The sequence below is a fragment of the Tachysurus fulvidraco genome, chromosome 9, assembly GCF_022655615.1.
Source record: "Tachysurus fulvidraco isolate hzauxx_2018 chromosome 9, HZAU_PFXX_2.0, whole genome shotgun sequence".
NCBI lineage: Eukaryota > Metazoa > Chordata > Actinopteri > Siluriformes > Bagridae > Tachysurus > Tachysurus fulvidraco.
Genome location: NC_062526.1, coordinates 23,539,944 through 23,565,281, shown reverse-complemented (window position 1 = coordinate 23,565,281; position 25,338 = coordinate 23,539,944). Strand labels below are relative to the sequence as shown.

Here is a 25,338-nt window from a genome sequence, read left to right as displayed (position 1 = left end):
GTCAATGCAGCATATTTTTAGTAATGCAGAAGTTCAGAAAGTCGGCGGGAACAACAACAACAGGCCAGACTTAATTTTCGGTAAAAGGGCAGACTTGTTTTTCGGGGAAATGAGGCAGGGGGGCCACGGGCAATTCTATAATTCTGTAGTGTCAGGAGAAAAGTCAGACGGGTCAGGTGGATTGACGCAAGAAGGTATAGACGCATCTAGAGGTGCCAGGGTATATATTGAGGAGATTCCTTTGGTGGGGGTGCTCTTGCTCCTGCTTGCTTGCTTTTTTGTGGGGGAACTTTTTGGGTGGCATGGGGATGCACTGTTAGGGTTTTTCTTTGATACTTTCGACTTAGAAGTTTTTCCTCCTTGAGCTCAATGGAAGCAGTGGCTGATCAGCACCAATAAAGAGTTTTGCTCATTCTCATCCAGGTCTGGAAAGTTTTCTTATTATTCAAATTCAAATAGTATTAAGTACAAAGTTTAAAGTGTGATTAATTAATTAGTATTAAGTATTAATAAGTATTAAGTATTAATAATTAAGTATTATAAAATTAGTGTTAAGTATAATTATTTTAGTATTAAGTGTGAAAGACTTATTGACTATTATCTATTATTGACTATTAATTTGGCTGTAGTCAATAATAGATAATAGTCAATAATAGTCTTTCACACTTAATACTAAAATAATTATACTGACTATTAATTTAATAAATAGTCAATATTAATTATATTGACTATTAATTTGGCTGTACCCCTCCTTGAACCGCCACCTTATTGTGGTGGAGGGGTTTGCGTGCCTGAATGATCCTAGGAGCTATGTTGTCTGGGGCTTTCTGCCCCTGGTAGGGTCTCCCAAGGCAAACAGGTCCTAGAGGCGGCAGGCTGGTGTGGGCTTGCTCATAGCCCCCCAGCTCAGCAGCCATGTGTTGGAGTTCACCCCGGTGAACGAGAGGGTCGTTTCCCTGCGCCTTCTGGTCGGGGAGAGGTCTCTCACTGTTATTTGTGCTTATGGGCCAAATGGCAGCGTAGAGTACCCGACCTTCTTGGCGTCTCTGGGAGGGGTGCTAGAAAGTGCCCCGACTGGGGACTCCGTCGTTCTACTGGGGGACTTCAACGCTCACGTGGGCAGCGACAGTGACACCTGGAGGGGCGTGATTGGGAGGAACGGCCCCCCCGAACTGAACCCGAGTGGTGTTCTGTTATTGGACTTCTGTGCTAGTCACAGTTTGTCCATAACAAACACCATGTTCAAGCATAAGGGTGTATGAACATCAGTACACATGGCACCAGGACACCCTATGTCGGAAGTCGATGATCGACTTTGTGGTTGTTTCATCTGACCTCCGGCCGTATGTCTTGGACACTCGGGTAAAGAGAGGGGCGGAGCTGTCAACTGATCACCACCTGGTGGTGAGTTGGGTCCGATGGCAGGAGAGGAAGTTGGACAGACTTGGCAGACTCAAACGTACCTTGAGGGTCCGTTGGGAATGTTTGGCAGAATCTCCTGTCAGAGATCTTCAACTCTCACCTCCGGCAGAGCTTCAACCAGATCCCGAGGGAGGTTGGAGACATTGAGTCCGAGTGGACCATGTTCTCCACCTCCATTGTTGATGCAGCCGCACGGAGCTGTGGCCGTAAGGTCTCCGGTGCCTATCGTGGCGGCAATCCCCGAACCCGGTGGTGGACCCCGGAAATAAGGGATGCCGTCAAGCTGAAGAAGGAGTCCTATCGAGCCTGGTTGGCTCGGGGGACTCCGGAGGCAGCTGATAGTTACTGGAGGGCCAAGTGAGCTTCAGCCCGGGTGGTTGCAGAGGCAAAAACTCGGGTCTGGGAGGAGTTCGGTGAGGCCATGGAGAAGGACTATCGGTTGGCCTCGAAGAAATTCTGGCAAACCGTCTGGCGTCTCAGGAGGGGGAAGCAGTGCCCTGCTCACACTGTTTACAGTGGGAGTGGGAATCTGCTGACTTCGACTGGTGACATCCTCAGACGGTGGAAGGAGTACTTCGAGGATCTCCTCAACCCCACCAACATGTCTTCCATTGAGGAAGCAGAGGCGGAGGGCTCGGTTGTGGACTCGTCGATCCCCCAAGCTGAGGTCTCTGAGGTAGTTGAGAAGCTCCTCAGTGGCAAGGCACCGGGGGTGGATGAGATCCGCTCCGAGTACCTTAAGTCTCTGGATGTTGTGGGGCTGTCTTGGTGGACACGCCTCTGCAACATCGCGTGGCGGTTGGGGACAGTGCCTCTGGACTGGCAGACTGGGGTGGTGGTCCCTCTGTTTAAGAAGGGGGACCGGAGGGTGTGTTCCAACTATAGGGGGATCACACTCCTCAGCCTCCCCGGAAAAGTCTATGCCAGGGTACTGGAGAGGAGAATTCGGCCGATAGTCGAACCTTGGATTCAGGAGGAACAATGCGGGTTTCGTCCTGGTCGCGTTTCGTCCTGGTCGTCCTGGACCATCTCTATACCCTCACCAGGTTGCTGGAGGGTTCATGGGAGTTTGCCCAACCAGTCCACATGTGTTTTGTGGATCTGGAGAAGGCATTTGACTGTGTCCCTCGTGATGGCCTGTGGGGGGTGTTCTGGGAGTATGGGGTCTGGGGCCCTCTGTTAAGGGCTGTCCATTCCCTATATGACCGGAGCAGGAGTTTGGTTCGCATTGCCGGGTGTAAGTCAGACTTGTTTCCGGTGCATGTTGGACTCCGGCAGGGCTGCCCTTTGTCACCGGTCCTGTTCATTATTTATATGGACAGGATTTCTAGGCGCAGTCGGGGGCCGGAGGGAGTCAGGTTTGGGGACCACAGGATTTCGTCTCTGCTTTTTGCAGATGATGTTGTCCTGTTGGCTTCTTCAAATCAGGACCTTCAGCATGCACTGGGACGGTTTGCAGCCGAGTGTGAAGCGGCGGGGATGAGAATCAGCACCTCCAAGTCCGAGGCCATGGTTCTCAGCCGGAAAAGGGTGGCTTGCCCTCTTCAGGTTGGTGGAGAGTTCCTGCCTCAAGTGGAGGAGTTTACGTATCTTGGGGTCCTGTTCACGAGTGAGGGAAGGATGGAGCAGGAGATCGACAGGCGGATCGGTGTATCTTCTGCAGTGATGCGGTCGATATACCGATCTGTTGTGGTGAAGAAAGAGCTGAGCCGCAAGGCGAAGCTCTCTATTTACCAGTCGATCTATGTTCCTACCCTCACCTATGGCCATGAGCTTTGGGTCATGACCGAAAGGACAAGATCCCGGATACAGGCGGCCGAAATGAGTTTCCTCCGCAGAGTGGCTGGGCGAACCCTTAGAGATAGGGTGAGGAGCTCAGTCACTCGGGAGGAGCTCAGAGTAGAGCCGCTGCTCGTCCACATTGAGAGGGGTCAGCTGAGGTGGCTCGGGCATCTGTTTCGGATGCCTCCTGGACGCCTCCCTGGGGAGGTGTTCCGGGCATGTCCAACCGGGAGGAGGCCCCGGGGAAGACCTAGGACACGCTTGACGGACTATGTCTCTCGGCTGGCCTGGGAACGCCTCGGTATTCCCCCGGAAGAGCTGGAGGAAGTGTCTGGGGAGAGGGAAGTCTGGGCATCCCTGCTGCCCCCGTGACCCGGCCCCGGATAAGCGGTAGAAAATGGATGGATGGATGGAATTTGGCTGTAATGCACCCCTGGCATATGTCCACTTGGAGGGTGGCTCTCCAAAAATTTCCGACATATTAATGGCACCCCAGATGTCACTATATGACTCCTAGATAAATTTCGCCTTTAGGTACAGTAAAGACATTTTTGTTAATTATGTAACTATAATTAATTTTAAGTCTTATCAAGTATGATTTCACACTAAATATCAACTTTTATTGTGCATTTAAATCATTTACCTTTAACATAAATCCTGATGTCTCTGTGTCCCTTCTCTGTTCTGCACCTGTAGTCTCCCTGATCCTCTTCTCTCAGGTCAGATATGAGCAGAGACAGATTACCAGGAGAACTGTGATTAAACAGCTGAAGTCTGTCACGATAGTGTTCATCATTTAACATGTCATTTAGACGTCCTGTTCTGTAGGACATCCAGGTGAATGTGTGAGGTTTGATGTTCAGGTCAGAGCAGGAGCAGGGTAACAGAACTGAACCACCTTGATGTTGTATAATTTTTACTGTCTCATTATCAGAGAGATCACAACCTACAGACACAAACATAAAATCTCAGAAGCTACTGAATACAATATGAATGATAATATTTTTAAATTAAATTTAAAGGAAATATTTATTCTTGAGTAAAATTAATTACAAAATCTTGAATTGTCTGTTTTACTACTACTGACTACTTAATAATAATTAGTTCCTGTGTAAAATAATTGAATAAGTAATAATTGAATTGTAATAAATAAATGAATTATAAAGCAGATAGCAGAAAGCAGATAATTATAATATTAATATATTATATAATAAAATTATTTCATAATTTTTTGTTTGCTCATATTTTTTTAGGATTGTACTATATTTTAATGTTACATAATAGTTTAGTGATCTGATTATCATGTGTTTAGTTTTACATGCCAGAGCTCTACTAGGTAGTATTTACATTTTTTTAACTACTACTTTTTATATTTCTCAATATTATATTCACTTTTTCAAAACTCTTCACACAAATGGCTTTTTTTCACACAAATATGCATATCAAGAAAAGAACACTGTCCCTACTGTAAAACATGGAGAAGGCTCTGTTATGTTCTGGGGCTGCTTTGCTGCATCTGGCACAGGGTGTCTTGAGTCTTTGCAGGGTACAATGAAATCTGAAGACTATCAAGGGATTCTAGAGAGAAATGTGCTGGCCGGTGTCAGAAAGCTTGGTCTCAGTCGCAGGTCATGGGTCTTGCAACAGGACCCAAAGCACAGCTAAAAACACCCAAGAATGGCTAAGAGGAAAACATTGGACTATTCTAAAGTGGCCTTCTATGAGCCCTGACCTCAATCCTATTGAGCATCTTTGGAAAGAGCTGAAACATGCCGTCTGGAAAAGACACCCTTCAATCTGAAACAACTGGAGCAGTTTGCTCATGAGGAGTGGGCCAGAATACCTAATGAGAGGTGCAGAAGTCTCATTGACAGTTACAGGAATCGTCAACAAAATATTAACTTAGGGGTACCATAATTTTTGTCTAGGTCTGTTCCAAGAATTTTTTTTTTTTTTACATAATTCCATTTAAGCATGGTTGAAATGCAATGTCTGACTTTTATTGGTTAACATTCATAGAATTTTTATTTATTACTTTTGTCAGATTAAAGTTTTTTTCTGTGACCATCGAGTTTTTCTTTCAGTGACTGAAGGGTACCAACAATTTTGTCCACTTGTGTATGTCTTATGTCAGTTGACATGTAGCTATATAAACACTACAATGGTATGAAAATAAAACTTAGTTTAGACTGATAAATATCACAAATCCAATCCAACATCAGTCCAAAGTTCAGGTCAGTCTGATACCATAATCGGTATTTAATGTCTTTTATAACTTAATACTGATGTGTCACTATATGACTCCTAAATTGATTCTCCTTCAGTTATGGTAAATAGAGTAGACTTTTATTACATATGTAACTATAATTCATTTTAAGTATGATTATGGATGATTTTACACTAAATATAAACTTTTATTCTGTATTTAAATTATTTACCTTTAACATAAATCCTCATGCCTCTGTGTCCCTTCTCAATGCTGCACCTGTAGTCTACTGCATCCTCTTCTCTCAGGTCAGATATGAGCAGTGACAGATTACCAGGAGAAGTGTTATTAAACAGCTGAAGTCTGCCATGGTAGTGTTCATCATTTAACATGTCAGTCAGACCTCTTCTTATGTAGGACATCCAGGTGAATGTGTGAGGTTTGGTGTGCAGGTCAGAGCAGGAGCAGAGTAACAGAACTGAACCACCAGGATGTCCAATGTAATCATATTTAGTTTCAGCAGAGAGATCACAGCCTACAGACACAAACATACATTCAGAATCTACTGAATACAATATGAAGTACAATATTTTCAAATGAACTATTAATGTAATATTTATTCTTCAGTACATTTAATTTCATTTAATTTGAGAAAAAGGGGGCAAGTCGTGGCCTAATGGTTAGAGATGTTCACTGCTGTGTGTGTGCACTTTGGATGGGTCAAATGCAGAGAACGAATTCTGAGTTTGGGTCACCGTACTTAGCCGTATGTCACGTCACTTATATTAAAATTATAGGTAAATAAATATTTAGTGATGAATAGAGAATTGGTACATCCAGAAAACAGATTATTATGTTTCTTTGTTCATATTTTGTTTATTTATGATGATTCTATACAGTATCTTAGTTTTGGTATAATTAATAAAGGTTCACAATTCAATATAAAGCTCACAGCTGATGGTGAGAGAAAAAGATTTAATTAGTAGTTCCTAACTACTGTGTGTGTTACACTATCCTGTGATCATGTGTGTATTTGTTCCACTTGTTTTGACTCAATGTTACAACTACATCCGAAAATAAAGACGACTTGAAGAGAATACAACACAAAGTGCAGATTTATATAAACTGATCAATTTCCAGTATTTTTATAATAACTTTTATCATATAAATATCAACATTTATCAATACTATTGTCACTTTTACAAAGCTCTTTACCAGTGTGCAGCTCATTACAGCTTACCCTTACATCCATAATGCACTATAACCATCAAAACACTTCACAAGCACCTCAAAACAACTCATTTTACCAGAACACCAGTAAAATCTCTCTCAACAACATAAACCTGGAAATACTGGAAATAAACCCTGGATTGTATTTCTGTCTCATGTCCTCACACACTCAGTCATAACTAGGGGCAATTTATCCTAACCAGTTCACCTATTGCCATATTTTTTAAGACAGAGAAAACCAGAGAACCCAGAGGAAACCCACTTGGACATGTAAAGAACAATAATAATACTAATAATACTGCAATTATTAATATTCCCTGCTCGTGAATCACAACATTTTCTGCTGCATACAAAAGAGATTTTAAAGGACATGACAATCACCTGTTTAAATCAGGACTCTGTTACCCAATAGTGAAGCATTACTGGTTTATTTCCATTTAAAAAAATGCAAAATCTTTAATAAAGCTTAATATTTTATTTATTTAAATATTTTTTTTATATTAATATTTTTCCAGCTAATGCAGTTCTTACAAGTAGAAACAATTACTCCAGTTAAAATATTTCATCTTACATGAAAACATTGAAATAGTTGTTAATGTACAATTTCATGTCATGTAGTTTAGCTCATAGATAAAGACAAACAAATTTTACACATGAATTAAGTGACATCGGCTTATAGGCTTATGTAATTGTTAAGAAGGGGATATACAGATGTCATGGAGCTCTATAAATACTACAATGTTAATCAAAATAAATCATAGATTAGACTGAAAAATTTCTCAAAGCCAATCCAATAACAGTCGACAGTTTCATGTGAGTCTGATACCATAATCAGTATTTCATTTCTAACTCTGTACTGATGTGTCACTATATGACTCCTAGATAAATTCCCCTTTAGGTACAGTAAAGAGAGGTGAAATTTTTGTTAATTATGTAACTATAGTTCATTTTAAGTCTTATCAAGGATGATTTGATATTAAATATAAACGTTTATTCTTTATTTAAATCATTTACCTTTAACATAAATCCTGATGTCTCTGTGTCCCTTCTCAGTGCTGCACCTGTAGTCTCCCTGATCCTCTTCTCTCAGGTCAGATATGAGCAGAGACAGGTTACCAGGAGAAGATTTATTAAACAGCTGAAGTCTGTCACGATAGTGCTCATCATTTAACATGTCATTCACATGTCCTGTTCTGTAGGACATCCAGGTGAATGTGTGAGGTTTGGTGTGCAGGTCAGAGCAGGAGCAGGGTAACAGAACTGAACCACCTTGATGTTGTATAATTTCTACTGTCTCATCACCAGAGAGATCACAGCCTACAGACACAAACATAAAATCTCAGAATCTGCTGAATACATTATGAAGAATAATATTTTAAAATTAAATTTAAAGGAAATATTTATTCTTAATTAAATTGTAATAATGAAAAAACTATAAATCCAGCAAGCAGATAATTATTATATTAATATATTATATAATACAATTATTTTATAATTTTGTTTGTTCATATTTTCTTTGCTTAGGATTGTACTATATTCTAATGTTACGCAATAGTTTAGTGATCTGATTATCATGTGTTTAGTTTTACATCCCAGAGCTCTACTAGGTAGTATTTAAATTTTTTTTAACTTCTACCTTTTTATATTTTTCAATACTATGTTCACTTTTTCAAAACTCTTCACACATTTGGCTTTATGAGGTTTGTTGATGGTGGAGTGACTGGCTGCTTCATGTCTCAGGGGCCTGTGTTACCTATTGGCTCTCCTTTTAGTTATGCTGCCATAACCAATGTCCCTGCTTTCATTCTGGACACAAAGTACAGAATCTTTATCCATTACATGACAAAAAGCCTACCTAATAATTCAATAAAAAAGGTACATGAATAAAAGCAAAACACAGAAACTCCACACAGATGGGAACTTGAGCTCAGGACGGAAGCAGGGACCCTGGAGCTGTGAGGAGACGACGCTACCCACTGCATCACAACACTGCTCATAGAGCCACACATTTACACTTTTGTACAGATGGTAATGAAGTGAAAAATAGAAGAAAAGGTTAAAGTAGAAAGTCCACACAGGAAGCTTTTATGAGTTTTGAAAATGTCAACACAGTGTTGTTAAATGCTTGTAACTAATTGTAAAAAATAAAAACTTTAATATGATGTAATGCAGGAAGTGAAGTTGGTGGTCAGAGTGACAGCAGTGAAAGAGAGAAAACAGGAAAAGGTGTGAAATTCAGATGCATCTATTTACAGCTAAGACCAGAGTGAAGAATTTACCTACTAGTTACAGGAAATAACTTTTCTGCTATGTTTTATATGAGTTATTATATATAAATTCACATGAGCAAAGCTGAACAGATCTAAACAAGAACATTAACACACGGCATGTTGTGTACATTTAAACGCCTTTCAACAGATTAATTAGAAGTACATGCTGGTCTAAAAATATAAAATTTTAGTAAAAATGACATTAAAATACAAAACCACTAATAAATTACTTGTTAATGTGGTTCATTCTCTAATTAATAAACATTTGACAGTGTTTGGCTTATTTTTTAGAAACAGAGCTGAACTCCAGCCTACTGTAAACCCAGTCTGGACAGAAACCACATGAACTAAACACAAAGCAGGTGAACTAAGAACTGGATAATATTCTCTCTTCTTTCAGTAATAGAAAATAACTTCACTCACCTGCAGTGACGTGAAACACGACATACAAAAGATATAAGCACTTCATCATTACTGATTCTTCTGCACACACACCAGTCCCTCAGTGTGAAACACACACTGACACACTGACTATCGCTTTATATACTTTTCAGGAAACCACTGTCATTTCTCATTTCTGAAAATGTATTTTATCATGTACTCCATCACACGCACATGCAGACAGACACACCCAGGCACACAAGCACACGCACATACATGCACACACACACACACACACACAGAGACACACACAGATTATTTGACTTTAGTGGGTTTATTAACAGCAAAATTTCGCATGAGCTGCAACATTAACTTCACTTTATAACACACAGGAATTCTAGTGTTTGGAACAAAGCTGTAATGTTCATCAGTATATTCAACAGCAAGTGTGTTTCCTGAGACTTACAGGAAGTCATAAAGACACATTTACCACATTTGAGCAGAGGAGAACTTAGAGGCTGGTCAAGGTGATTATGAAAAGTAAGATTAATCAGAGGAGTATAATTTTAATTAGTAACATGTATTCTCTGGTTCTCTGATAGCATTAACTGACGTGTCTCACTATAGAATATGCCCCATCCACGTATTCCTCAGAAGCCCTATCTTATATTTAACCTATATCTTTCTTTCAAGCATACATTTCTTGGTCTCACTATGGGATTTCCTAACTCCCGTATTGCCAGATAGCCTGTTTCGCACGCACCTGCCAACCAATCCATGACAAACATCCAGGGTTGAATGAGTGAGATCTCAAGATCCTACACTCTGTACAGCATGTGCTAGTGTCTGCACTGTAACATCTAGTTTATAAAATCTTGTGTGGTGAGGACCAACTCTGCACCTCACAAATATCCTGCATCGTGACCTCTTTAAAGAGAGCCCACCAAGCTGACATTCCCGTTGTTGAGTGTGCACATAAACCAGGTGGGACTGTTAGTCCCTTGCTGGAATACGCCAAGGAAATCCCTTCCTCTTTGATTGGTTTTCCCGAACGCAGTTTAGCTCAAGACACAAACAGCTGATCACTTTCAGTGAACCCTCCGGTTCTGTTCACATGAATACACACTGGGCATAAGGAATTCAACGTCTGCTAATCTGGCGAAGCAAAAGGTGGGGAATAAAATGTTCTTAGCTAAAGAGGAACAAGACCTTTGGCATGAACACAGGGTTTGGTTTCAAATTCACTCAAACACTGAGTGAATTTTTCTGCCTTCTTCCTCCTCACCACCTGAGAGGGATGAGGAGCTGGTGGGTCGGTCTGTGCTGTCGCAGGTGAACAGTTCTTGCACCGCCAGACAGGCTTTTGTTCCTGAACTCCACTCTGAACCACTGCATTCTTCTGTGCCAGTCTTTGTCACTTGGGGATGCTGAAGGTGGGGGGGTGGGTTACCAGCCGCTTGTGCATATGGCTTCCTTTAACCTGGCTAACCTATCAGACCTGTATTCTTTCCTGAATGACAAATAGTAGCTCCGCTTGGTATGTGGTCAGCATAGTGGTAGCTTTCAGGGCTCTGATTGAGGGAGCGTCCGCCTTATAAGTGCATTCCGTCATATTAAACTGGAATCTATCCACTTTTGACAGGATTGTCAATTTAGCAGCCGCCTAGCGCTTAGGATCCAAAGGCACGGCTACTAATGGCTCCATGGGGGGCATGCAGAGAATACCCTCCTTTTCCCTTCCTTCTAGGTCAAGAACCGATTCCCCTTGAATGGGCATTTTTCCCTGGATCTTCTTATACTGAGGTAACAAGCCAATCCCCGAGAGGCGTATCCCATAGTGAGACACCGAAACTTGAAAGAGAACACAAGACCATCTTTACTAGCTGGTAAATGTTCATAAAGCATTAACGTAAACCTGTGATTTCAATTACAACCAGCACTACTATTAGAGCTGCTGTTATAGAATACTAATCAGCACCACGTGACCAATTAGTGAATTTCACACATACCATAACCTCAGTACTCAGTATAATTGTAAACAATGTCATGTAAATGTAAATTTTTGAGAATTCTGCTTGAATTTGTCACATGTAAAAGTCCATGTTCTACCTTGACCACTAGGTGGTGCCTTAACACTTTTGTATTGTAAATTCATTCATTCATTCATTCATTTTCTACCACTTATCTGAACTTCTCGGGTCACGGGAAGCCTGTGCCTATCTCAGGCGTCATCGGGCGTCAAGGCAGGATACATCCTGGACGGAGTGCCAACCCATCACAGGGCACACACACTAACATTCACTCGCGCAAATCACACACTACGAACAATTTTCCAGAGATGCCAATCAACCTACCATGTATGTCTTTGGACCGGGGGAGGAAACCGGAGTACCCGGAGGAAACCCACGAAGCACAGGTAGAACATGCAAACTCCACACACACAAGAGGTGTGGAGGCAAACGTGCTAACCACTAAACCACCATGCCTCCCCTGTATTGTAAATTATTGTATTATTTGTATTATTATATTTATATATTAGAAAAACACATTCAGTCCATGCAGATTCAACAATCCTCCTCTTTTTAATTTTGCTCAAGGTTTTAACAAGTCACAAACAAGAACTTCTTACACAATCCTATTTACACAAACGCCTTCTAGCACATTCATTTCTTAACCTGATATATGTAAGAATGGGACACATAAGATGAGAAAAATGTCACAAACCCTCAAAATATAGTTTGCAAATTTATCCATCAGCAGTTTTTAATGATTAACAGAAAAAGTGAATGCAGAGCAATACCCTTAGCTAACATAATGAAGATGAAAATGAAGTAATTATCTGTAACATTTTCCCCTTTTTTAACAGTAAAATTATCTGAGAATATTTACATTGGATTACTTTGTTATAATGTTGGTGTACTCAGTTTTCTATCCAGTGTTAATCTGGACCTGAGCTGCTCCGGCTGTGTTAATGTATTATTTAATACAGAAAGTGACAAGATCAGGTTCAGGCTGTGGAAAGACAGAAGAGGAAAATAAAACAAAAGCTCTAAAGGTAGAAACAGATCTGTTATAACTCATTTTACGTTTTCTAACCTGATCTGTTGGCTTTCCCTTACAGTCCGGACGTCCTTCAGTAATCCCGTTCTCTCCACATGTTCCTGGTGAAGAGAAATAAACTCTCAGAAATCACACCTCTAGTGTTAACAACAATATTTTACTGTCTGAAATGATCAAGTAAGGTGTGGAGGCTGATGTTCTGTTTGACTCACACTCAGTGACTGACGTTTAACAGTAAGCAGTTAACTCAATGACAAGTGTGTGTGTGAGTGTCTTTGTGCTTTTCAATATGCAACAAACAGAAGACTAATAACTGTGTATTAATAAATAAATTTAAGAATGTAGATATGTTTTTTCACTTCTGATTTAAAAGGAAAGTCAAGTCAAGTGAAGTCAAGAAGCTTTTATTGTCATTTCAACCATATATAGCAGTATATAGCGAAATGAGACAACGTTTCTCCAGGATCATAATGCTACATAAAACAAAGACAGGGCTAAGGACTTGTAAGTAGTCTTAGCCACATAAAGTGCAACTGTGCAACCTGGTGCAAACAGTGCAGGACAAGACAGAGCAGGACAAAAGACAGTGTAGACAAAAAGTTACAAGACAATACAAAAAGTACAAAAAATACAATACACAAAAGACAATAAACAGTAACAGAAACCGCGCCGACCGACAAGTGTAAATACTGTATGTGAATACTGAATATTCAAACAATATTTCATGCAGCAACATTAGAATGAACACAGTTTCTTAGCAGCAGGTCCTTGAGATAATATATAGAATTGTGCAAAAAACAGCAAATGACTGAAATATTGTATATTATGTGCGTAATGGCGGAGATATTGTATAATATGTGCAAAAACGGCTGAAATGTTGGACAGTTTGTGCAAAACAGCAGAAAAGTGTGCAAAACAGCATGTAAACAGTTTGATGGATTGTAAGCAGCATGTAAACAGTTTGATGCGTCAGTGTGTGTGTTTTGTGTGGGTCTGTGCAGTCCATACAGATGATGTGTGTGTATGTTGTGCTCAGTTCAGTTCAGTTATTGAGAAGTCTGATGGCTTGTGGGAAGTAACTATTACACAGTCTGGTCGTGAGGACCCGAATGCTTCGGTATCTTTTTCCAGACGGCAGGAGGGTGAAGAGTGTGTGTGAGGGGTGTGTGGGGTCATCCACAATGCTGTTAACTTTGCGGATGCAGCGTGTGGTATAAATGTTCATGATAGAGGGAAGAGAGACCCCAATGATCTTCTCCGCTGTCCTCACTATCCGCTGCAGGGATTTGCAATCCGAGATCGTACAGTTCCCAAACCAGACAGTGATGCAGCTGCTCAGGATGCTCTCAATGGTCCCTCTGTAGAACATGGTCAGGATGGGGGGAGGGAGATGTGCCTTTCTCAGCCTTTCTAGGAAGTAGACACGCTGCTGGGCTTTCTTAGTGACGGCACTGGTGTTGAGTGACCAGTTGAAGTTCCCCGCTAGATGAACACCAAGAAATTTGGTGCTCTTGACGATCTCTACGCATGATCCGTTGATGTTCAGAGGAGAGTGGTCGCTCTGTTCTCTCCTGAAGTCCACAACCATCTCTTTAGTTTTATCCACATTCAGAGGAAGGTTGTTGGCTCTACACCAGGCAGTTAAATGTTGCACCTCCTCCCTGTATGCTGACTCGTCATTCTTGTTGATGAGACCCACCACGTTCGTGTCATCGGCGAACTCGATAATATGATTCGATCTGTGCTTTACCATCCCTCCCCCTGACAACCAGATACTCTGTCTATCCACGGTCGACGTGAGGAGAACTCTATGCAGAGTTAACCCACGGAAGGCTGCTGGACCAGATAACATTCCTGGCAGGGTGCTCAGGGAATGTGCAGAACAGTTATCTTCAACATTTCCCTAAGTTGTGTTGTGTCACATTGTGCATTCTGGATGACCCCACACACCCCTCACACACACTCTTCACCCTCCTGCCGTCTGGAAAAAGGTACCGAAGCATTCGGGCCCTCACGACCAGACTGTGTAAACGTTATGTCAACTAGAGGGAGGCTGCTGTGAGTATATTGTTTACCTTGTTCCTGTGTTGTTTTCCTTGAAGGCTGTGCTGATGGAGGACTTCTATCTGTTTTCCCTGAGCGTGCTGAAGGTTCTCTTCTTCCTACAGAAGATAATCATATTCGATCTAAATCCTGTTTTAAATCACTGTTAGTAATAAGGCACATGACACTGGATTAAAACTTGTTCACATTCATTAAGGAATAATTGTACCTTTAACATATAGTCTGAAATCTTTTCTTTCTGCTTGTACAGAACATCTGTAGTGTCCCTGGTCCTGTTCAGTCAGGTCTGATATGAGTAGAGAGAGGTTTCCTGGAAAGCTTTTACTGACCAGTTTGACTCTGTTTCTGTGATGTCCAGTCTGTTCAGGGTAAATTTCCTGATATTTGCTTCCAGATTCTGTGGGTAATGAAAAGCCCCATTTAAGAGACTTTGGTTTATCCTGTAGGTCAGTGCAGACACAGGGCAGAACTACAGACTCTCCTGTGAACACAGTAATGGACTCATCTGCCTGCTTCACCAGTTCACAGCCTGTAAACAGAACATTTACAGTTAATAATAGAAATACTGCAGTTAATAACATTTTATGCTCGCAAATAACAAGATTTTTAAAGGATGTGCCAATCACCTGTTTAAATTCTCTATCATGTCATATCATCTTATACCCAATACTGAAGCATTACTGAGTTATTTTTATTCTGATATGCAAAATCTTTAATAAATCTTAATATTTGATTTATTTGTCGAAGCCAATCCAATATCAGTCGACAGTTTCATGTGAGTCTGATACCATAATCAGTATTCATTTATAACTCTGTACTGATGTGTCTGTCACGACGTGAAACAGGTTAGATCCAAATGCTGGTTTATTAGGGAATATCCAAGACAGGCAAGGGTCACACATCAAGCAAACAACAACATCAAGGGAAATCCAAAAGCAGAAGTCGATAATCCAGGCGTAGGTCAGGACAAGCAGCAAACGTTCACAAACACAAAAAACAAGCAAGGTCAAAAACAGGGAAACAGACAGAACAGAATAAACGCTCAGTATGAAGACAGTGCTAACAATACCTCGCAACAGGAAAGCATTCTGAGTGAGCTTAAATAGACCGGGTGATTACAAACAGGAAACAGGTGTGCTGTGCAATGAATAGTGGGAAATAGAGTTGATGCTCAAGTGCAGCAAATCCTCTGCAGGCCAGCAGAGGGAGCCCTCATGGCTCTCATAACAGAGCCCCCCCTACGAGCGGCTTCCAGACGCTCCCAAGTCCACAAAACCCAGTCCAGGAGGTTGGAGCGAAGGCGCAACCAGTTTCGGAGGGCTGGTCGGGTTTGTGTAGTGGTGGCGCCAGCCGAGCAGGAGGCCGGGGCGGCGCCAGCCGAGCAGGAGGCCAGGGCGGCGCCAGCCGAGCAGGAGGCCAGGGCGGCGCCAACCGAGCAGGAGGCCAGGGCGGCGCCGGCAGCGCAGGTGGCCAGGGCGGCACCGGCAGAGCAGGAGGCCAGGGTGGTGCCGGCAGAGCAGGAGGCCAGGGCGGCGCCAGAGAAAAGAGCCGGAGACCAGAGCAGGACCGGAGACCAGGGTGGTGCTGGAGGCGGAGCCGGAGACCAGAGCAGGACCGGAGACCAGGCTGGTGCCGGAGGCGGAGCCGGAGACCAGAGCAAGACCGGAGACCAGGCTGGTGCCAGAGGCGGAGCCGGAGGCCAGAGCAGGACCGGAGACCAGGCTGGTGCCGGAGGCGGAGCCGGAGACCAGAGCAGGACCGGAGACCAGGCTGGTGCCGGAGGCTGGAGCCGGAGACCAGAGCAGGACCGGAGACCAGGGTGGTGCCGGAGGCGAAGTCAGAGACCAGAGCAGGACCAGAGACCAGGGTGGTGCTGGAGGTTGAGCCAGGGACCAGAGCAGGACCGGAGACCAGGGTGATGCTGGAGACAGAGCCAGAGACCAGAGCAGGACCGGAGACCTGGGTGGTGCTGCAGACAGAGTCAGAGACCAGAGCAGGACTGGAGACCAGGGTGGTGCCGGAGGCGGAGCCAGAGACCAGAATGGAGTTGGCAGCCAGGCTGGTGCTCTGGGCCTGTAAACAGGGACAGGAGGTAGAGGGGCTGGCAAAGCCAGTGAAATAAACCACAAGACAGATAACACAGGAGACTTGGTTGGTTCAGGCCAGGCGGAGAGTTCATAGTCGGCCATCTTCACAGGTAAAGACATGTCTACTTTAAAATCGGGATCTCCATAGTGTCCATTAGAGTAGGACGTCTCGTACTCGTTCGTGGATTCCCTCGCTGTAGGAAGCACCTGCTCAATGGACATTGATAGAGACTCCTCAACCTCAGAGGACGGTGGTGAGCTGACTTCAGCAGGCATTGAGTGGGTGTCGGTGGTCACTGTGGGGGATATATCAGGAATACTTGCCCAGGTACTTGTTCAGTCTCTTGTCATTTCTAGACTGGATTACTGCAATGCACTGCTGGCAGGTCTACCTATGAACGCAATCCATCCTCTGCAAATGATCCAAAATGCAGCTGCCCGGCTTGTTTTCAACCTGCCAAAGTTCTCGCATACCACCCCGCTACTGCGATCCCTCCACTGGCTTCCGGTAGCTGCACGCATCCGGTTCAAAACACTGATGCTGGCCTACAAAGCCAAAAATGGACCAGCCCCCTCTTACCTCAAAGCCCTCATCATTCCCCGCACTGCACCCCGTAACCTCCGATCTACCAGCACTGCTCGACTGGTTCCACCATCTCTCAGGGTAAGAGGCAAGTATACTACAAGACTCTTCTCTGTACTGGCACCAAGGTGGTGGAATGAACTTCCCATAGAGGTCCGGACAGCCGAGTCACTGACTATTTTCAAGCGGCAGTTGAAGACCTACTTATTCAGGAAGCACTTCAACTAGCACTTCTTTCCTTATCCTTTGCATTTAAAAAAAAAAATAAAACCTTTGACACTTTTTCATTGTAACTTTGAACAAATGTTTTAAACTCATGGTATCTTAAGTATGTAACCTAGTGAACCAGCATTAATGTATTCAGTGTTAGAGATTTAAGCACTTATGTACGTCGCTCTGGATAAGGGCGTCTGCCAAATGCTGTAAATGTAAATGTAAATGTAAATGAATAATGTCCTTGAAACAGCTCAAAGACAGGAAACTTGAGTGTTTCTCCTTAGAAGAACTGGAGTTGCTCTCTTGTATATTCTTTGGACATTCAGACTCTGATGCTCCTTGCTGACTGTCTGATCCCAAGCACATCTTAGCCGTTAAGCTGTTGCAGTCACTGGGGGCCCAAGTCTCCTCAGGGGATATGTGGTATGGCTTATGACCAGCAATGTTTTGACCAGATTTTGGAGAACTCAACTCCAAAGTCTTTTCATCAATACAAGACATGTTTGCATCCCTCACCATGGCCTCTTTGAAAAAATCACTGGCACGGACTCGTTAGAACCGTGATTGCTATCGAACCACCACAGATCAGACCGGTGACCTTTAACCTCCACTAATTCAATCTCCAAAGGATCCTCAGTGATCTCCATGACCTCTGAGCCCAGGTCTGACGTGGAGAACAGCGCTTGGGAGGCGTCACCGCTGTCCTTGCTGTTGATCCGAAACAATCCCGTGGGTGAATGTTTGAACTGTTCCAGAGAATTAATTGTCAGTGTGTCAACAAGCTCCACATCATGCTCAGTGAAGAAGCTCAGCTCATGCCCACCAACCGGAGAACACAAACTATCGCTGCTGATTCCCGAACCGTGATAAGACCTTGGTAGTGCCTCTGCACCAGGACCACCAACACTGACATTGCCAGAATCTTCCTCTTCCTCAACAGATAGATCCAGGCCTGCTTCCTCTCCAAGCTGGAGTACATCTGGTTTGCCAAATTGACGCGAGGGCTTAGCTTCTACAACAAAAGCCACATCCGCTGCTGCAAGTTCTTGCTCCTGCAATAAAAACCCTCTCATTTCTTCAAGCAACACAATTGATTCAGTAGGTTCAGATGCTTCAGTAGATTCAGCCGATTCGGCAGTTTCGGCAGATTCAGATGGTTCAGATGGTCCAGATGGTTCAGATGGGGCAGGTGAGGCAGGTGAGGCAGTGGGTCTGGGTGAATCAGCTGATTCCGATGATTGCATTGGTTCAGAGGACTCAACAGCAGATTCGGATGGCTCAGGAGAGTCAGATGGCTCCGAGTCATGGATTTGGGAACTGCCTGTTGGAGCAGAAGAGAAGCAAGCATACCGTGGTGCCATAGCCAATACAGGAGGCATGGAACTGAGAGAATGTACCTCTGTAGCCCTGGGGATCATTAAACTTGACATAACTGGATTTTGACTCTTAGACACCCGTACAGACGTCATCTGGGGGTCCAGTAGACTAGACACTAGTAGCTGTGGCTTAGCACGAACAGGAGAGGAAGGTAAGGCAGCCATTTTGTGAAGTGGTTGGGGTGTGGCAGCCATTTTGTGAAGTGGTTGGGATGCAGGAATGGCAGCCACCTTGACAACAGATGCCGGGATGGTAACGGCCCTCTGAGGGACAGGTGTTGTCAGGACAGTGGCTTTTTTAACCGCTGGTGCAGATACGGTAGTAACCCTCTTGAAAACAGGGGCAGGTACAATGGTAGCCATTTTAGGGGTAGGTGCAGACCCGGCAGCCTGGCTTGCGAAGCGTTCTCTTCTGATTGCCCTCCTAGACAAGGGTTCAGGCATAGTAGCGGCCATTTTATGATCTGAGCCAGGCGTGTTGGTGGCCATTTTGTCACCCGATTTTCCATCTGGGGTTTCCCACAATTTCCATCGGGTTCGGCTTTTTAAATTGCTGACAAAACCCCAAAGTCGAATTTATCTAGGAGTCGCACATGTCCAGAACAATTGGGCAAAACCACTCACCGCTCGTCCTTCTTGGCGAAGAGACATCAAGTCGTCCAACCTGTCCCACCATTCTTCTTTAGTGGACGGGGGTAACACTTGGACTCGTATGCCGCTGTATCGGTACATGTCAGGGGTACGAGAACACAACAATCGGAACGGGGAAAGATCACTGCTGAATCCCTAGATGAGTGGTCGGAGAAGGTGCAGGAAGACTTGGGAATGCTGGATTTGGTTGTTGAGTTTATGGCTGATGCAGTGATGAAACCAGGGTGGATGTATTCTGTCACGACGTGAAACAGGTTAGATCCAAATGCTGGTTTATTAGGCAATATCCAAGACAGGCAAGGGTCACACATCAGGCAAACAACAACATCAAAGGAAATCCAAAAGCAGAAGTCAATAATCCAGGCGTAGGTCAGGGCAGGCAGCAAACGTTCACAAACACGAAAAACAAGCAAGGTCAAAAACAGGGAAACAGACAGAACAGAATAAACGCTCAGTATGAAGACAGTGATAACAATACCAAAATAGACCGGGTGATTACAAACAGGTGTGCTGTGCAATGAATAATGGGAAATAGAGTCCTGATGCTCAAGTGCAGCAAATCCTCTGCAGGCCAGCAGAGAGAGCCCTCATGGCTCTCATAACAGTGTCACTATATGACTCCTAGATAAATTCGCCTTTAGGTACAGTAAAGAGAGAAGACATTTTTATTAATTATGTAACTATAATTCATTTTAAGTCTTATCAAGGATGATTTCATGCTAAATATCAACTTTTATTGTGCATTTAAATCATTTACCTTTAACATAAATCCTGATGTCTCTGTGTCCCTTCTCAGTGCTGCACCTGTAGACTCCCTGATCCTCTTCTCTCAGGTCAGATATGAGCAGAGACAGATTACCAGGAGAAATGTGATTAAACAGCTGAAGTCTGTCACGATAGTGTTCATCATTTAACATGCCATTCACATGTCCTTTTCTGTAGGACATCCAGGTGAAAGTGTGAGGTTTGGTGTGCAGGTCAGAGCAGGAGCAGGGTAACAGAACTGAACCACCTTGATGCTGTATAATTTCTACTGTCTCATCACCAGAGAGATCACAACCTACAGACACAAACATAAAATCTCAGAATCTACTGAATACAATATGAATGATAATATTTTAAAATTCAATTTAAAGGAAATATTTATTATTGAGTAAAATTAATTACAAAATCTTGAAATGTCTGTTTTACTACTACTGACTACTTAATAAGAATTAGTTCCTGTGTAAAATAATTAAATAAGTAATAATTAAATTGTAATAATTAAATGATTTATAAATCCAGCAAGCAGATAATTATTATATTAATATATTATATAATAAAATTATTTTATAATTTTTGTTTGTTCATATTTTTTTTTATTTTTTTTTTAGGATTGTACTATATTTTAATGTTACATAATAGTTTAGTGATCTGATTATCATGTGTTTAGTTTTACATCCCAGAGCTCTACTAGGTAGTATTTACATTTTTTTTAACTTCTACCTTTTTATATTTTTCAATACTATGTTCACTTTTTCAAAACTCTTCACACATTTGGCTTTACAAGGTTTGTTGATGGTGGAGTGACTGGCTGCTTCATGTCTCAGGGGCCTGTGTTACCTATTGGATCTCCTTTTAGTTATGCTGCCATAACCAATGCCCTGCTTTCATTCTGGACACAAAGTACAGCGTCTTTATCCATTACATGACAATAAGCCTACCTAATAATTCAATAAAAAAGGTACATGAATAAAAGCAAAACACAGAAACTCCACACAGATGGGAACTTGATCTCAGGACAGAAGCAGGGACCCTGGAGCTGTGAGGAGACGACGCTACCCACTGCATCACAACACTGCTCATAGAGCCACACATTTACACTTTTGTACAGATGGTAATGAATGCTTCAAGTAGAAAGTCCACACAGGAAGCTTTTATGAGTTTGAAAATGTGAACACAGTGTTGTTAAAAGTATGTAACTAATTGTAAAAAACTAATATGATGTAATGCAGGAAGTGAAATTGGTGGTCAGAGCAACAGCAGTGACAGAGACACAACAGGAAAAGGTGTAAAATTTCTACACATCTATTTACAGCTAAGACCAGAGTGAAGAAGTGACCTACAAGTTACAGGAAGTAACTTTTCTCCTATGATTTATGTGAGTTATTATTGATACATTCACATGATCAAAGCTGAACAGGTCTAAATTAGAACATTATAACACGTCATGTTGTGTAGGTTTACACACCTTTGAACAGATTAATTAGAAGTACATGCTGGTTTAAAAATATACAATTTTAGTAAAAATGACATTAAAATACAAAACCACTAATAAATTACTTGTTAATGTTGTTAATTCTTTAATTAATAAACATTTGACAGTGTTTGGTTTATTCTTTAGAAACAGAGCTGAACCCCAGCCTACTGTAAACCCAGTCTGGACAGAAACCACATGAACTAAACACAAAGCAGCTGAACTAAGAACTGGATAATATTCTCTCTTCTTTCTGTAATAGAAAATAGAAAATAACTTCACTTACCTGCAGTGACGTGAAACACGACATACAAAAGATATAAGCACTTCATCATTACTGATTCTTCTGCACACACACACCAGTCCCTCAGAGTGAAACACACAGACTGACACACTGACTGAGTATCGCTTTATATATTTTTCAGGAAACCACTATTTCATTTCTCATTTCTGAAAATGTATGTTATCATGTATTGTACACAGGAATTCTAGTGTTTGGGACAAAGCTGTAATGTTCATCAGTATATTCACCAGGTTTGGAAGACATAAAGACACATTTACCACATGTGAGCTGAGGAGAACTTCGAGGCTGGTCAAGAGTGTTATTAATAAGTACAATTTTAATTAGTAACATGTATTCTCTACTATAGGATATGCCCCTTCTACGTATCCCTCAGAAGCCCTATCCTATATTTAACCTATTTAACCTATATTTTCTTTCAAGCATATGTTTTATTTTCACACTATGGGATTTCCTAACTTCCGTATTGCCAGATAGCCTGTTTTGAACTCACCTGCAAACCAATTCATAACAAACATCCAGGGCTGGATGAGTAAGAACTCAAGATCCTACACTCTGTACAGCCTGTGATACTGTCTGTACTGTAACATCTAGTTTATAAAATCTTGTGTGGTGAGTACCAACTCTCCACATCACAAATATCCTGCATTGTGACCTCTTTAAAAAGAGAGCCCACCAAGCTGACATCCCGTTGTTGAGTGTACACATAAACCAGGCGGAGCTGTAAGACCCTTCTGGAATACGCCAAGGAAATCACTTCCTCTTTGATTGGTTTTCCCGAATGCAGTTTAGCTCAAGACACAAACAGCTGATCACTTTCTCTGAACCCTCTGGTGCTGTTCACATGAATACACACTGGGCATTAGTAATTCAACCTCTGCTAATCTGGCGAAGCAAAAAGTGGGGAATAAAATGTTTTTAGCTCAAGAGGAACAAGACCTTTGGCATGAACACAGGGTTTGATTTCAAATTCACTCAAACACTGAGTGAATTTTTATGCTTTCTTCTTCCTCCTCACCACCTGGAAGGGATGAGGAGCTGGTGGGTCAGCCAGGTTTTTGTTCCTGAACTCCACTCAGACCCACTGCATTCTTCCATGGCGGGCTCTGTCATCTGGGGATACTGAAGGTGGGTGAGCACCGCTTGTGCATATGGCTTCCTTTAACTTGGCTAACCTATCAGACATGTGATTTCTCCTAAATCACCATAGTAACCATGGACTCTCCATCAGCCTGAACTGCACATTTCTGTAGACAGAGAAAGAGATCCATAACCACTCAATCTCATCCCACTGTGTCTGACACGGTGTGGCTGATACGGTCAGCATAGAGGTAGCTTTCGGGGCTTTGATTGAGAGAGAGACCACCTTATAAGCACGTTCCATCATATTAGACTGGAATCAATCGGCTTTTGACAGTAATGTCGAGTGTGCAGCTGCCGAGCGCTTAGGATGCAAAGGCACAGCTACTAATGGCTCCATAGGGGCATGCGGAGAAAGTCCTCCTTCTCCATTCCCTCCAGGTCAAGAGCCGATCCCCCTTGAATGGGCATTTTTCCTGTGAGAGGTTTATCTTTCCAGGTGACAGCAACTTCTTTCAGTAGCTCTGGAAAAATCTGACAGACTGGCTTGGCATACTGGCATGCAGGAAGGCTCTTAATGGTGAAACACGTGCAAGACTCGCAAGCGCCAGAAGCATCAATCGCTACTTGGGCTTGTTTCAGCCCAAGATATTCAGAGCATAAGTGGTGTGTGTGTCTCTGAATGAGATCTTATTCCCACATTAGCATAGGCACAGAGGATTCCCCTCACTAGCTCAGGAAGGCTGTATTGCTTCAACCATCGTTCTGTACTGAGGAAAATCCTGCAGTAAACCCGAGTGCAAACTGAAGGATTAGGTTAGTGATGGCGTAACGACCGACAGTTCATCTGATTCAGTACCAGGACTGTAAGACTTTTGATGTGAAGAGAGAATAGGTTTTTGAATAACGTGATGAAGCTGGGTGGCTCTTATACTGAGGTAAGAGGCCACTCCCGAAGGAGCGTATCCCATAGTGAAACACCGAAACTTGAAAGGGAACACAAGACAGGTGTGTACAGGAAATTGGTGGAACAACCCAGGAAAAAAATTCAATTTACAAGAGAGATGCCCTCTGCTGGTCTGGCAGTGAATTGTTTCTTGTGACTATTCTTTTCTTCACAGTATCGATGCAAATTTTGCGAAAGCTATACTTATGTACAATTTAGTAGAATTATTATCTATTTCTTTACAGTATTTTACACTCAGAATTAAGACTGAAATAATTTTATCAGTTTATTGTAACATTTAAAAAGAGAAGAAGCAATTTTCAGCTACAAAACACAGTCAGAGCTCAAACCTGTAGACCATCTTTACTAGCTGGTAAATGTTCCTAAAGCATTAACGTAAACCAGTGATTTCAATTACAACCAGCACTACTGTTAGAGCTGCTGTTATAGAAAACTATAAAGCACCACCTGACCAATTAGTGAATTTCACACATACCATAACCTCAGTACAGCAACATGTAATTGTAAACAATATCATGTAAATGTAAATATTTGAGAATTCTGCATGAATTTGTCACAAGTAAAAGTCCATGTTCTGCATTGACCACTAGGTGGTGCCTTAAAACTTAGAATAATAATGTGGTTCATTGACAGGTTTCTTTATTTAATGATCCCTTTGTGCTCCAGTTAAAGGTAGGGTCTCCGATTTTTGAAAGCCAATGTCGACATTTGAAATCACCAAAACAAACACGCCCCTAACCCAAATGGGTCCCACCCCTGTATTTATAGCTCTGCCCACACGTACATAGCCTACGTAACCCAGGCAACTAATGGAAAGAAATATCATAGCTGAAGGGAAGAGCAATACGATATCAGATAAACAAACAAGCAAAAATGACACACAAGCATAATTATGCAAAGGACGACATATATTAGTTCTGTGAAACAAAGCAAAAAGAGGTGTTATTTGTGTAGTAACAGCGTTTAGCTCAGGAGTTATTGACTCGGGAAACTCCAATCTGTGAATATGCGGCCAACTTCCCGCTCCTTAAATTCTCTCCAGCGCTGGAAAGCTGATCCTATATTAACACGGTCCTACTTCTTACCTTATCGTAAGCCTTTCTTCGCTTTCTTTCTTTGTTTTTATAGTTCTTGTCAATGTTAAAACCACTTTCTTCTAATGTCACACATGTGCACTGAACACTCTCATATTGAAAAGCCCCGCTCCTTTCTGCTCATTGGCTACACATTTGTTTTGATTTTTGTTTTGATTTTTGTTTATTATTCGGCCCGACTCAGTTTTCTGAAGTATTGCTCAAAAATCGGAGACCCTGCCTTTAAAGGAATCAGCTATTCATTAATGGATAACAAATAACTGGAAGATTGATAGAATTCAAATGTCACATTTTATGTATTACACTATTTATTTACCCCAAATTCCTGCTTT

The 25,338-nt window shown here is 42.3% G+C and overlaps 1 protein-coding gene across 15 annotated transcripts in view; it reads right to left on the bottom strand.

Moving 5' to 3' along the window:
• The window catches only part of LOC113662366, a 64,356-nt gene that overhangs the window by 29,357 nt on the left and 9,661 nt on the right, over window positions 1-25,338 (bottom strand). For 4 of the 15 annotated variants that reach the window (XM_047818134.1, XM_047818135.1, XM_047818132.1 and 1 more), the window contains exons 3-6: window positions 12,388-12,452; window positions 7,655-7,957; window positions 5,643-5,945; window positions 3,848-4,150 (exon numbers count right to left, since the gene is read on the bottom strand). In XM_047818134.1, coding sequence (XP_047674090.1) covers window positions 3,848-4,150; window positions 5,643-5,945; window positions 7,655-7,844 — 796 coding nt within the window. In that variant the 5' untranslated portion in view covers window positions 7,845-7,957; window positions 12,388-12,452. Of the gene's footprint in view, window positions 1-3,847; window positions 4,151-5,642; window positions 5,946-7,654; window positions 7,958-9,333; window positions 9,586-12,387; window positions 12,453-25,338 lie in introns of those variants that run through there. The other 11 variants (XM_047818131.1, XM_047818129.1, XM_047818127.1 and 8 more) reach the window with 9 other exon arrangements.